We start from the raw sequence: 15,679 nt of genomic DNA, 5'->3' as shown, positions 1-15,679 counted from the left end.
AAGCTAGCCGCAGTGAGCAACGCACTTCCTGTTATTTTCACAAAATAAAATACCCGTTGCCTTTTATCACAGGGAAAGCCATTACGATACAATTGGTGCTTTTGTTTTGAAAACAGGAAGTGAACCTACCCTCGTTGTAGCTAGCTTGAAACTGCCGTTTTGACAGGAAATCGTTACGTTACGTTGCATCTTGGGTAGTTTGAGTATGAGTAGGAACCTCATGATGCATATCCAACATTTAGGAGAATCTAGTATGCATCTGGGAAATAAAGTTAAAAAAATGTTAGAAGGAAAACTTTAAAATACAGTCAGAAAGCCAAGGTGACGATTGCCCAAAAGGCCTTTTAAAGATTAAAGATTAGTTTTGCTCCTTGGAAGCAGGATATAAGGAATATAGGTGGCGGCTCGAGGCTTTAGGTCAGGGTTGGACCTCCAATGGTATCCAGCAGGATGCATCGATTTAAAGCACCGGTTCGGAAATGTCGATCACTGGGATTTGATGTGAGGAAGTCGTCTTTGCAAAGCACGTGACACCACCCAATGAAAAGCAAAACTTTTTTAAAAGAAAGAAAGGAATTCAAAGTTTCTGTTGCCAACATGCATTTACATTATCTAAGAATCTGAAAAGTGCATCTTTACCTTGCTGAGTGAACAGCCTCGGCTTTACGTCATATTGATTTTCCAGGACCGAAATGTTGACAAAATGATGACAGCACGCATTTATTTCCAGTTTTAAGTGCAGAAGTTAAATCAATAAGTCACTGGAGACTAATTTTGAGAAGCTTGTTGCTGCTTGTTAACGCTGCTCCCACTACAGACACAGTATGGATTATTCTCAGCACAAATATCCTCGTTGGAGCAGGGGTCACCGCGACTTTCAGAGAATATATTCCCCACCTTTCTCTCGAAAAAAGCGTTGGTCAGAAGCCGTTCTTAATCCTGACTAATCTGAGCCGTTACTCCCGGGGCGAGTTTGATTGACAGCAATTGACGCTTACAAAGCCGAAGCCAACATTCACTGTTTAGTAAAGACAGGAGGACAAAGCAGGCCATCCCTCAGTGCTTCTGACCGAGGACATGATACCGTAGAGCCGGCTGACCCTCGGTAGCCATAATATCAGCAAACTACTCTGAAACTGAGCCGCGAGGAGGCCATGCTGTGCCTGCCTGGAGCCAAAGCGCTCAGCTGGTGCTGCACGGGGAAGGAACTGGGAGGGAAAACAGGGGCTTTGGTTTCACGTTTTACCAGACTATAATTAGAGGGAGAGAAAAAGATTAGAATATGAATGACTGCGCGACAAGACACCCTCACACAACCTGCCATCATGCATTCACTCACATCCGCTCATTTGTGGTTCTCGCAAGGCAAGTTTATTTGTGCAGCACGATTCAACCACAAGGCGATTCAAAGTGCTTTACAGAGACATTAAAACAGTAGAAATAAAAAGCATGATTTAAATTTTAAACAAAAAAGAAAGAAATGAGAACAATAGATAAAATCAGGAGTTAAAATGTGATTAAGTTTTGAAACTCAGGCTTCAGATTTGGAGCTTTATCCAAACGCAGCTGAAAATAGGTGTGTCTTAAACACACTGAGTGTTTCAGCTGATCTGAGGCTTTCTGGGAGTTTGTTCCAGACATGTGGAGCATAGAAGCTGAATGCAGCTCCTCCATGTCTGGTTCTGACTCTGGGAACTGATGGAAGACCGGATCCAGATGAGCTGAGGGGTCTGGAAGGTTCATACTGGGTCAGGAGGTCACTGATGCATTCTGGTCCTAGACCATTCAGAGCTTTATAGAGCTGCATCAGAACTTTAAAGTCTGTCCTCTGATGGACAGGCAGCCGGTGTAAAGACCTCAGAGCTGGACTGATGTGCTCCACTTCTTTGGTCTCAGTGAGGACTCGAGCAGCAGAGTTCTGAATGAGCTGCAGGTGTCTAACTGACTTTTTAGGTCAGAGATACTCATTGCGCGGCTCCTCAAGCTTTAATTGGCGGCTGGCACTTACATAGTAGCTTATAACAATATGGTAACAATAACAATACATTGTTTCAAATAACATACAGCGAATACTAGACAGTATTAAGTATTTTTATTAAGTCTTAATTAAGGCTTAATGGTGTTTCCTAAAGGGGGCACACTGTTAACCTGGCAACGCAGCCCGCTTAAACCACCGTCACACTTGACCGCAGAGCACGCTAGCTCCTTTAGCCAGCGCGAGATGCAGGCACAATGGATCGGTTTTTAATTAAAAAAGGGCAAAAACCAGCACAAAAACCATGCTCATCCTGAATGTCTCACTATGATTACAACAACAAACTACAAATACAACATGAAGAAAGTCAAGGACATGCACGCCAGCTTCCACTTATCCTAGTATTAAGGAAAATATGGTCTGAATTGAAAATATATTGGCTGTGCTGTTTCTTTTTTATATGTAGAAATGCATATTTGCAAAAAGGGAACTTAGTATGTTGACGTAAAAGTGGCTCTTCCCTTGATTTTGCTCTGCTAATGTGGCTCTGGTGAAAACAATAGTGAGTATCCCTGGGTTAGGTAGAGCTGTAAAGATGCTGTTACAGTAGTCTGTTCATCGCAGAAACCCCGTTGGATGGCCACTAATCCCGCAGCACATTCACAGTCTGTAACGATAAACCCGATACTCCCGGAAGGCCACAACCATCACACACCTCCACATTAGCTGCTCCCCAAAACCTCCACGTCGGCAGCTGCCTCTAAACTCTCGTCACCGGCTCGCCTGGCTTCAGATCAGCTGATTGTTGGTTCCATTGTGACAGCTGATCTGTGACCGCCGAGGCCGGAGAAGTCGGGGTAGAACCCCCCCCACCCCCCTGTGGTGCTGCAGCGAGTTCACCGGTGTCGGATCGCCGGTCTGCTGCATTCTCCAGCTCGCTCTCTGACCCAGTCAATGAGCAGAGGTGGAGCATTGAAGACATCCGCAGAATGTCAGTGATACTGAACCAGAGGCCATTAGCAGCTACAGAGACCGGGCAGCTGGCTGTCCGAGCCCGATCCGTCTCCAGTGTTGTATAGTAACGAAGTAAAAATACTTCACTACTGTACTTCAGTATATTTTGGAATACTTTGTACTTTCCTCGGGTTTAAAATTTCTTGACAACCTTCACTTTTACGTCACTATATTTCCGAAACTTAATGGCATACTTTTACTCCGATACATTTTCATTGTTCGGTTTAGTTACTCGTTACAAAAAAAAAGAGAGAGAGAGAAAAAAAACACAACAGTGTTTTGACCCCATGCATGTTCTGCCTGCCCAAAGACGTGGAAATTCTATCTTACAGAAACTCCCCTTTTTTAGGTTTTAAGGTAGTTTTACAAAAAAGGTCTTCCTCTTCAGATGCCAGATAAGCTGCAGTTTTCTCCTATTGTTTTCTTTAAATTTTGTTTATAGTGATGGCAATAACAGCAGCAGCCTCTTTTGTTTCATTTTTTTCTTAATGGTGTAATGTACGCCTCATTTTCAGCACTGACCTTACTTGAAGAAGAAAAACTTAAAGGTTCACAAAGTTTGTATTTTCTGTCTAAATGTTGCCTGCACTTGGTTGTGTGCAGATTTTAAGTGTATTTGACCTTCAAAGTTTACCAAAATATAAAAAATGACATTCAAACTGCATTTGCCTTGTTTACTTTTTACTTATACTTTTCATTACATTACTTAAGTACATCTATTTTTACAGTAATTCTCATACTTAAGTACAAGACGTTTCGGATACTTTAAGACTTTAACTCAAGTAACATTTCAGTCAGTGACTTGGACTTTTACCAAAGTCATATTTTGGAGGGGAACCTATACTTTTCCTTGAGTGTGAGATTTCAGTACTTTACACACTACTGTCCGTCTCTGCCTAAAGCTTCAGGAAAGGCAGCCGATGGGGATATATATGCGTCTCACATCTCTATCTTCCAGAATGAATACCTGACATGTCTGTCCACTCGGCTTACAGGGAACTTTTAGGCTGTGTTCATGCGAGGCTTGAGAACAGACTTCATTTTCCCAGACTCACGGATTTCACAAGGGGCTCCTCCATCAAGCTGTCATATTTGGCTAATGAAAATCTCATTCTACAGAGGGATCCTCTTAAAGCTGCTAAAGGCACATGCTAACCAGGGGATTAGCCCTGTAACGCAGGGGGGGACTTTAATTTCAGCACCGGCATAAGTCATTGCTGCTGAGCACCAACACTGATATATGGCTTAGGGCTAACGAGCGCGCATCAGGAGAGGTTTCTGCAGGGGCGGACGGGTGGGCCGAGTCTCACAGGAGGGTCGGGATGATTGAGTTTGACATGATGAGATCTTGTAAACACGACCAGAGCAAATGGATGCGTCTCTCACAGCTCGGCCTCGGTTCCCGAGCACACATGGAAATGCTTTGCTCAGACACTCAAGGCAAGACACGGCGGGCAAAAACAGGGATTTTTCATGCAGTGGTAGCCTGATTAACATAAACTTTCAAATCTCTTCGAGATTCTGGTCTGACCAAGACCATAACGAATACGATTCGAAATGGCCTGGTCAACCCGCCTCCCTCGGGTTGCTACTGGTTGTGGCCAGAAAAGGCTGTGCCTAAGCTTAAGCCAATCACACCACTCTTTCCTCTGACGTATGATTTAGCTACCAGCGGGGCTAACTGGTAGATTAAACTCTTACCAAAGCCAGCAGGGAGCAAGGCGAAAACGTCTTTCCTGTCAAGAAATGATTCAAAGGCTGTTCTTTGCTCGATTTTTAACGAGAATCTCCCGTCGAACACTTTCATTACAGCATCTACAGCAGTGTCAAAAGCTTGACGCTGCTCCATGTTGATATTGAATGAAGCGCTTCCGTGTACAATCCATGGGTTGAGTGGCAGTTCAACCACGTCACTACCTTGAACACGCCTCTACCCTGGGCCGTTGGCGCTGCTCAAAGTTGATTGCTTCCCGACAAAGTGGGTGGAGTTCCCACTTTTTCGGGAACTCGAATCCACCTGAATGAGCAGTTTGCCTGAGTAAGTGTAGCAGAGCCGAAGGTGTTGCGTCACTGCGAGGGCGGAGACTGGGTAATGCAGTGGTTCAATTTTGAGATTTTGCGCCAGTCTACTCCTTCAATATGTGTTCTTTCAACCTGCTATAAAGAAAACGTTGAAAACATAAATTAAAATGTTTATTTTATTACATTTTGTTTACTCGCGGCAGTATGTTTCGCCCGAATTTACCAAAAAGTTAGCATTCCAACACGCCATGTTGAGCTTCGTCTATTTACTGAAGTCTGTCATGACCGGTGTCGTTGGAAAGCTCTGAGTCTCCTGCACAATGATATGTCACCCAAATAATGGCACTTCCTTTCTATCAGTAACCAATCGTGAATGTCTAAAGGCGGATTTATAGCTAATGACAAAATCTCATTGGCTGCTGCTCGTTTCTGCTAACGTGGACTCTAAAACTCCCGTGTTCAGCTTTCGCTGAATCTCCGAAAATGCCCCAAAACACCACAACTTTCAAAGAAAAGGAAGCAACAATTGCGCTTTGCAAGATGCAATAAAAGAAAATCTATTAGATTAGCTGATGAAGCACCGGGAAGCAGCACACCTGACCGTAAACTGTCGTTAGGAAACCGAAGGGATTTAATAACGATCTATTATTGTATTTTATCGAGCTTGTATTCTTTATTAATAAGATTATTGTATTCAATATTAGTATTACTAAGGGCCTGAGCATTTATTCTGTTTTTGAGCAATTGTTTCCAATACAAATGTATTAAATTCCCCTATTTAAATCTTTAAATGCCGTTTTCTCAAAATAATTTTTTTTGTATTTTTCCAGTATCAATATCTCAGCCTATGGAGCACCTACTAACACCAAACTTTCAAGATATTCACTTAGCAGTATTCTATTGATATTTATAGAAGGATTTGCTGATAAATAATTCCTGGCCTGATTTATGTGACATTATAATAAAAAGATATGGCAAAAATCGATGTTTTTAGGCTATGGACAGTATATTTTGATTTCCTAGGAAATGAAAGCAGATATCCTGAAATCCCTCTGTAATTCTATTTTCATTTTGTGTGTAAACAAAATGAAAAAAAGAATTTTGCACCTGACTTTATCATATGTTCAGATCTATCTTCTGGAAATATATGCAAATTTGCTCAATAATTAATGAGACAATGCCTAATTTGCATGATTAAACGTACAAATTTCTAAAACTTGTAATACACTTTTTTTTCATACTTGTATAAGTAATCAATTGAGGAAGTTTCATGGTGATATCTATTATTTTAAAATATTACCCCATTCACCTGTAGTGTCTCGCCTTCAGGATTCTCGTCAACTCTTCAGAGAACGCATCGTACCCTGAATTCATGTGTCCACCCTTCTGTTTTCCCCCTCCAGATTTTACCGGGGCGACTACCACATCGACGTCTGCATCAACGACTACCTTGACGTTTACTGTCCGCATTACATCAGCCCGGTGTCCGACGATCGGGCCGAGCGCTACGTCCTCTACATGGTGAACTACGACGGCTACAGCTCCTGCGACCACACCGCCAAGGGCTTCAAGCGCTGGGAGTGCAACAGGCCTCTGTCCCCCAACGGCCCGCTCAAGTTCTCCGAGAAATTCCAGCTCTTCACTCCTTTCTCCTTGGGCTTCGAGTTCCGTCCCGGCAGAGAGTATTATTACATCTGTGAGTACGCCGCACACTTTCACTGTGTGTTTCGCAACTGTAAATGTATTTTATTTCTACAGCCCTTTACAGACAATCCTTATGATGTACCAAAGTGCTTTACAGCAGGTAATAAATAAAGAGAAGAATAAGTAGAAACAAATAAAAACCTCAGAGCTCTACCAGGACTGTTAGAAGCTCAGATAAATACGATGGGGCGAGGCCGTTAGGAGCTTTAAAAACAGACATTAAAAGTTTAAAATCAGTTCTATAAAGGACAGGAAGCCAATGGAGGGAGTTAAGAACAGGAGTGATGTGCACACGTCTGTTGGTGTTGGTTAAAAGACGGGCAGCTGCGTTCTGCACCAGCTGAAGGCGGCTGAGAGAAGACTGGGAGACGCCCACATAAAGCGCATTGCAATAGTCTGACCTTGAACTTATCAGGGCATGGATGGCTTTCTCAAGGTCATGACGACTTAAAAACATTTTAACTTTGGCCAGGAGACGCAACTGGAGAAAACTAGTCCTGACAACATTGTTCATTTGATTGTCCGACCTCAGATCAAAGGTCAAAGGTCACTCCCAGATTTCTGATGGTTGAACTAAGCTTTGAAGACAAGGGCTGTGTTCGAAACCGCCTACTACTCCTACTACTCCTACTAACTTTAACTTTTTTGAAGTTCCCGGATGCATACTAGATTATCCTAAATGTTGGGTATGCATCATGAGGTTACTACTCATACTCAAACTACCCAAGATGCAACGTAACGTCGCCGATCGTCATTTCCTGTCAAAACGGCAGTTTCAAGCTAGCTACAACGAGGGTAGGTTCACTTCCTGTTTTCAAAACAAAAGCACCAATTGTATCCTAATGGCTTTCCCTATGATAAAAGGCAACGGGTATTTTATTTTGTGAAAATAACCGGAAGTGCGTTGCTCACTGCGGCTAGCTTTAGTAGCGCCGAATTCGTAGGAACAAAATTGTAAACAGCCGGTACTTTGTCAGGTTTTCAACACGTTGGGGATCTAAACGACTACTTTCTCGCCTGAAAATGTTTCAAATGTTGCTAAAGTTTACAGAGTTTAGAGCTTAAGCGAAATCAGCTTCAGGCCGGCTGATTTCGGCTCCGACAGGAGCGAAATGCATTGTGGGTAAACGCTCTGCATACTGTCTGATCGATGAGTATGCAGTATGTAGAATGGAAGTATGTAGTATGCGGTTTCCAACACAGCCAAGGTGCCAAAGCCAGCCGTCACAAACACAAGGCATTCAGTTTTGTCATCATTTAAATGAAGGATATTTTGGGCCAATTACTCAAAGAACATTGTGCACTGTGGCTTCTTTTGTAAAAGAAGAGACGAGAGGGCTGGTTATAGCACCCGATATCCAAACAGAAAAAGCATTCACAAGCTTGAACTCGGCGTTGCATCAGAACAATGATATCAGTGTCATCTTGGAGTACTCCTGCAGCGATGTTCAGATTTTATTGGAATGAGGGCCAAATGAAAACACGAGCCTGAGGGAGCGAAAACATATCAACTGGTGAGGTCTCGCCTAAAAGTGTCTTTTGTTGCCGACTGGCTTGAACTCAAGCTTTTCTCCTCCTCCTCCTCGTGAGAAGGACTCGGCAAAACAAGCAGCTGGGAACTCGTGTTTTCATAAGTGAAGTCGGCGCCCTGCAGGGGCAGAAGAGATGGACTGAGTAAGACGCAGCGGTAGACTCGAGGTATTTAGCTGACACCTGAGGTCAGGCAAGAACTTCAAGGATATTAACAAGAACCAGTAATAAAGAGTGGAAGAGTCAGTGGAAAAGGGAGCAGTATTCTGGCACCAAAACAGAGAAAATAAGAAAGATAACTCTAAAAACAAGTTGGATTTCTTTCCCTCTCCTGCACTGATGCAGTTTTACTGCCTTGGTTTCAGACAGAGAAGACATTTAAGAAGGTGTTGCCCGGTTGAAAGTTTATTCAAACTAAAAAGCCTCTCATCATTTGGCCTGCCCTCACTTGTGTGTAACTCATCTGAACCTTAATCCGTCTCTGTGTGGCAGTGTTTTGAAACGTGAAGTATGACGTTAGCTTAAAGAAGCTAAAACCGTTAGCTTAAAGAAGCTAAAACCGTTAGCTTAAAGAAGCTAAAACCGTTAGCTTAAAGAAGCTAAAACTTTTAGCTTAAAGAAGAAATTTAAGAAGGTGTCGCCCAGTTGAAGGTTTATTCAAACTAAAAAGCCACTCATCATTCGGCCTGCCCTCACTTGTGTGTAACTCATCTGAACCTTAATCCGTCTCTGTGTGGCAGTGTTTTGAATCGTGAAGTATGACGTTAGCTTAAAGAAGCTAAAACCGTTAGCTTAAATAAGCTAAAACCCTTAGCTTAAAGAAGCTAAAACTTTTAGCTTAAAGAAGAAATTTAAGAAGGTGTCGCCCAGTTGAAGGTTTATTCAAACTAAAAAGCCACTCATCATTCGGCCTGCCCTCACTTGTGTGTAACTTATCTGAACTTTAATCCGTCTCTGTGTGGCAGTGTTTTGAATCCTGAAGTATGACGTTAGCTTAAAGAAGCTAAAACCGTTAGCTTAAAGAAGCTAAAACTTTTAGCTTAAAGAAGCTAAAAGACTCTAAAAACAAGTTGGATTTCTCACTGATGCAGTTTTACTGCCTTGGTTTCAGACTCAGAGAAGAAATTTAAGAAGGTGTCGCCCAGTTGAAGGTTTATTCAAACTAAAAAGCCTCTCATTCGGCCTGCCCTTACTTGTGTGTAACTCATCATTATTTTGCTTTTGACAACTTTTAATATTCTATAAGAGCAACAACAATAAAAAAAAAAAGGTATTTAATTACAGAGAATAGCTGTAATTATGAAAGAAATGGAGTATCATCATTCCTCTGGTGATAACAAGGATATTATGAACATCATGTAAAAACGACTTCTTAGAAAAAAAGCTGGTGTTAGCAACAACATTTCTGTGAAAAGATAACATCTCTGTGGGATCATTAAAGAAGTTTAAATGACAATAATCCTAAACCATGCAGCTGATTTAACTAAGTTGAATGTGAATGTACCCGTTTCAATCTTTCCATTCAACTTAAACTCAAACATTGTTACAGTGAATTCCTTGTTTTTAAGGTATCTGCAGGATGAGGAGTGTCTGGACAGAACCACCAGGAGTTATTAAAAAGTGGAAAAAAAATATTAATATATGATGTTTTTAGGTCATTTTAAAAGGGGACAAAAATGTCCCTTTTCAGAAGTAAAGGAGTTTTTTTTTTTTAAATCAGACATAGCAAAAAAATTAAAAATCCCTAAAAATCAATGTTGTTGCTGATCATTGACATATCCCAGACCATAATTATCCCCGCTCAACAATTCCACTTTGCATTCCATATATTGAAAATATAGCAGTTTTTGTGTTGTTTTTTTTTTTTTTTACAGAAATTGTCGTTTACATCATATAAACCAGTATTTAAAGGGTTAAATTTTTTAAAATAATTGAAAACTTGGTAGTTATGATCAGAATTGAAGTGGAATAAAAGATCTACGGAAAAAAATATTAACATATGATGTTTATGGGGACAAAAATGTCCCTTTTCAGAAATTAAGTTGTGTTTTAAATCAGGTATGAGGGTTAAAGAAGCTAAAACAAGTTGGATTTCTTTCCGTCCATGAACCCCTTCTACTGCTCTGATGCAGTTTTACTGCCTTGGTTTCAGACTCAGAGAAGAAATTTAAGAAGGTGTCGCCCAGTTGAAGGTTTATTCAAACTAAATAGCCTCTCATCTTTCGGCCTGCCCTCACTTGTGTGTAACTCATCTGAACCTTAATCCGTCTCTGTGTGGCAGTGTTTTGAATCGTGAAGTATGACCCATCAGTTTCTGTTTCTGCTGGCTCGTCTGCGCGACTCCTTAGCATGAAAAGTGACTGCATTGTTTAGGGAAACTGTGGTCGGCTGACAGCCATGCCAGAGAACTGTTGATATTATTTGCAATTCTTTTGGAAGGCGATTAGAAAAGTCATAACATACGTAATTCTGCATCATTTGTTCATTTGGCTGCGAGCTGAGCGAAGGCGAGGTTCTTCTAGACTTTGATGATGATTGATCGTCCAGAGACGAAAGGAAAAGAATGCAGAGGGACGGTCCATATGGCTTTGAGCAGTTTCAGGCCATGTCGGTTATCTCTTGCTGAGTCACATTAGTGACTCATTCAGGAGAAGCTTGTTTTTTCTGTTTTTTTCTGGGAACAGATCAAAGCAGGGGATGAAACAACAGATGACAAAGACTCCTCCAGGAACATAGGACAGTCAAAACATTTAATGTACTTCTGTAGTCAGAGATGATGCTTCCAGGAGCGACGTTTCCTCTACATAGAAGCATGAATAACGCATATAGGTTTATGTTGTTTATCGCTTTACACAGCTAATAACATTAGCTGCTGTTTCTGTTCATCAGGGAACTAAAGAAAAGACCAGACATGCTGAATTAATCTTAAACTGAGCCAGAACTAAAAGCAAGCACATTTACAGTAATATGAACAGCTTGGGACAGTTGGTCAGTTTGTACAGAACATTAACAGCATTACACGGAGTCGCACTTCGGCTACTTGGGATATAACATCCAGAATCCTTTTATCTCTAATTTTGGAGCCAAAAAGGGTAGAAAAAAACCCCCCCAAAAAACACAAAACATTTAGCTTAAAGAAGCTAAAACTGTTAGCTTAAAGTAGCTAAAACCATTAGCTTAAAAAAGCTAAATACGTTAGCTTAAAATAGCTAAAATCGTTAGCTTAAAGAAGTTAAAACTGTTAGCTTGAAGAAGCTAAAACTTTTAGCTTAATGAAGCTTAAACTTTCAGCTTAAAGAAGTTAAAACTGTTAGCGTAAAGAAGCTAAAACTGTTGGCTTAAAGAAGCTAAAACTTTTGGCTTAAAAAAACTAAAACTTAGCTTAAAGAAGCTAAAACTGTTGGCTTAAAGAAGCTAAAACCTTTAACTTAAAGAAGCTAAAACCATTAGCTTAAAGAAGCAAAAATGCTACATAGAGCTGAGGGCAGCTGCAGTGGTATCAAATTCTTAAATTATTCCATTATGAGCAACATTATTCATGTGAAAAGTAACCGTTTTGATACATTTTAGATAAAGAAACGCTGTTTAGTACGACTTTAAGATGTATTATCAGGCTTCTCACTTGACTTTCTGACTTTTTCTCCATGTAAGTATCAGAAATCTTTGAGTTGCATCATATAAAATGGCTGTTATCTCCCGAGCATGCCATGAATTAAACAGAAATATATCTTAAACTCAACTAATGTCACTTTAAAAAAAATGCTGTTTGCTTTTTACACATGAAAAATGATATCCAGAGATAATCTAGCTTTTTGGTGTTAGAGTAAAATCCATGCTGCTGGTTTCATGTCGACAGTGTGTAGCTCCAGCAGCAGATTATAGTGAATACCAGTGGAATACCGTACATATAGTATGGCTTGAGAATCCGTGAGGCGAACATGTCAAATGTAATTTTGGATGAGGTTCGTGTCTGCTTGTCTCATTGAAGACAGACACTCTTTTGTCCTCCTCTGAAGTGATCGTCATTTGCCCGAGGCGCAGGGGCGAGAGGGTGGGCCCACGTCAAATGGATGACACCTGCAGCTGAATGTTGCTCTGTGTGTTTGGCAGACAGTCAGACACCTAAGGGAAAGCTGCCATGGTGTGGGATTAGTATCATGACTGGTCCCAGAAGGTCAAAGGTCGCAGAGATGACGACAGGGTCTTTGCTATGAGCTCCTCCTTGGCCTCGTGTTTTTCCAATAGAGCCACCGTGGAGGAGGGGGGAAGCCTGATCCTAATCTCTGGGGATAGAAATCCAATTTTCAGAGGAGACAGTTGAGAGTCTGGCTCTCCCCGTGTGAGAGAGATGACTGTCTCCCTGCAAAGCCCTCGTGCTTCAAACGCCCGGGTCCCGCTCCGCGCAGATCTACATCGATAATGACGTGAACCCCAGCGGCACAGCGCCCCCTCAGGTCCCCTCTTTTAGCAATCTGAAAGCTGAGGTAGAGACAAAAGGCTTTGTTCCCAGAGATAACCCGATCATCACAGGAAAAACATCTGATCCCACAGTATTTATATCAGGATCCGTGGAACTCGTCTCACAGCCGCCTGGCCTTACAGGGCCTTACATCTGTGATGCAGCACATGACTGAACGTGTACAGTGTGTGACCGGGGGAATTCACCGTCGTCATGGTGAGGCAGCATCCGGGTATCCGCTAAATGACCTGACTAACGCTGCGGTTTAGAGTTGCAGGCAGAGCTGGAGTTACGGTGCCGCGTTGCTCGAGGATAGAAAAGTCAGACTCTGACATCAGTGGCAGACATGAGATGAGGAGGAGAGACAGTTGGAATCTGTGAACTGGGATGGCAGCACGGGGGGGAAAGGAGGGCGAGTGTGAAAGAAAGTGTGACAAAATGTCAGTGAGAGATGAAAAAGCACGAGATTTTAGAAAAAAGCTTTTACCTTTTCTAAAAGCTACAGTGAAGAAAACCTGAAGAAAAACACCACAGCAAGGCAACAAGTTGTTGAAAATACTTCAGATATAACGCACACATCCATCATCAAGCTGTTTTTCCTACTTATCTTTTAGCAGAAAGACACTGGCTGTGTTCGAAACCGTATACTACATACTACACTGGAAAAAAATAAAGTCTTACCAAGTATATTTGTCTCATTGAGTATCTCATTACACTTAATATAAGACACAACTGCCTAACAAGTACTATTTCAGCCAGATATAGGGACTTGTTTTAATACAATACATCTGGAATATCTTGTTAAATGAAAAAGTCTTGAAAACAAATTGTTTTGAGTCGGATTTCATATGAAACAAGATTTTTTTTTACATTTGAAGAGGTTTTTAAGCTAATTTCAAGATCACTTTTAACTCAAAAGTCCCAAATATCACATTTTATTTCAAGAAATCTTTACAAGCCGATTTTCACTAGTTCCATTGGCAGATTTTTTTTGCTTATTTCAAGCAAAAACGTCTTTTATTTGTTGTTTTTCTTACTTATTTTTGGAAGGGCATTTTTTCCAGTGTACATACTTCCATACTGCATACTGATCGATCAGACAGTATGCAGAGCGTTTACCCACAATGCATTTCGCTCCTGCCCGAGCCGAAATCGGCCGGCCTGAAGCTGATTTCGCTTAAGCTCTAAACTCTGTAAACTTTAGCAACATTTGAAACATTTTCAGGTGAGAAAGTAGTCGTTTAGATCCCCAACGTGTTGAAAACCTGACAAAATACCGGCTGTTTACAATTTTGTTCCCACGAATTCGGCGCTACTAAAGCTAGCCGCAGTGAGCAACGCACTTCCGGTTATTTTCACAAAATAAAATACCCGTTGCCTTTTATCATAGGGAAAGCCATTACGATACAATTGGTGCTTTTGTTTTGAAAACAGGAAGTGAACCTACCCTCGTTGTAGCTAGCTTGAAACTGCCGTTTTGACAGGAAATGACGATCGGCGACGTCACGTTACGTTGCATCTTGGGTAGTTTGAGTATGAGTAGTAACCTCATGATGCATACCCAACATTTCGGCCAATCTAGTATGCATCCGGAAACTTCTCGCTTACTCAAACTTGCTTACTAACTCAAAAAGTTAGTAGGAGTAGTAGGAGAAGTATGCGGTTTCGAACACAGCCGATGTTCATAAAGATAATGAGAAGGCCCATTCGTCACGGCAGCCAATAACAGTAATGTCAGAGCGTTTCCATTTAAATCGACTGCATATGTTACATATGGCGTCTGTTCCTGCGCCACATTAATTGGCAATGTAGTGGGAAATGTGTGTGTATCGTCGCTATGACTACCGGGAGTTTGAAAATATATGAAGTAGTCCTGGAAAAAGATAGATGTACTGTTGTTCCTTTTTTTTCCGAGGTGATTAATGCACAGAAATTCAACGGTCATTTGTCAAGTGGAGATTCTGCCTCCAAGCCTCTCGGAGATGAAGATTTGCTGCTTGGCTGTGTCACGTATCATTGCAAATAAAGTGGATTTGGGGGGTTTTTTGAATGTTGCTCCAATAAAAACAGCAGCCAGAGAAAGTCATCTGGACTTTTGGAGCTCACAACACGCATATTTTTTATTTTCCCTGACATTGTGTTGACTAAAAAAAATTCATGGTTTCATCGGTGGAACTCTACAGAGATGATTTCACAAGCAAATTAAGTTTGAGCCGCAGCCCTTAACCCAAATCATTTCTTAAGATTTATTCAATGCTTTTGGATGGAAAGCCGAGCAATCGGCTTCTTTGTTCCTCCAGAGATTACGTACTTTTTTTTTTCTTTATCGGGGTGTCTAATAAAGTGAGAGATAAAGACAGGCGGGGAAACCCAGACAAAAGGAGCATGAGAGGAAGACGTAAAAGGAGAGGCGGCGTTTGGCCAGTTCTGTTCCAGCCGCTGCTTTGGGTGTGAGAGGAGTTGCTCGATACCCGCCGACACAGACAGAAGCAGAGTGACGGACATCGTTTATTTTCTCCCTCTGCTGCTTCAACAGGAAAGGGTTTAAAATAGGGCTGGGCAACGATTAAAATGTTAAATCTAATTAATCACGATTAATCGCATTTGTACGCAAAATCCAAAAATGAATCCAAAAGTAGTGTATAGCTTTTAGCATTTAGCTTTATTTTAAATGTGCTGCCATATGAATGAAAGTGCCATAACATTTGTTGTGCAAACACACTTTTAACATCAGCATCTTTCTGTAGTTTTTATGTAGAAGCCTCGCTCCACTGTCTGTTTCCTTGAATGACTTGCTGCTATCAGTTGTGTGTTTTGCCTTTAAGTGATATTTTAGACTGGAACTACTACGCTGAGAAGACAATTCAACTTGGCAGAGTTTACAGATGACTTTGGTTCTGTCGACTCCGCCGTCTGGAAGGACTTTAAAATGAAAATGGCCGAGTAAAAGTTCCGTACCCTTCTCCATGTTTGGT

General features: G+C 41.3%; 1 protein-coding gene across 1 annotated transcript in view; it reads left to right on the top strand.

Moving 5' to 3' along the window:
• Positions 1-15,679, top strand: part of LOC142373317 (ephrin-A5b-like) — a 117,818-nt gene that overhangs the window by 95,363 nt on the left and 6,776 nt on the right. Inside the window, exon 2 of the mRNA XM_075456519.1 lies at positions 6,415-6,707. Within this exon, the coding sequence (XP_075312634.1) occupies positions 6,415-6,707 (293 nt within the window). The remainder of the gene's footprint in view (positions 1-6,414; positions 6,708-15,679) is intronic.

This window comes from Odontesthes bonariensis, chromosome 22 (assembly GCF_027942865.1).
Source record: "Odontesthes bonariensis isolate fOdoBon6 chromosome 22, fOdoBon6.hap1, whole genome shotgun sequence".
Taxonomy (NCBI): Eukaryota; Metazoa; Chordata; class Actinopteri; order Atheriniformes; family Atherinopsidae; genus Odontesthes; species Odontesthes bonariensis.
This window is presented reverse-complemented; position numbering and strand designations above follow the sequence as displayed.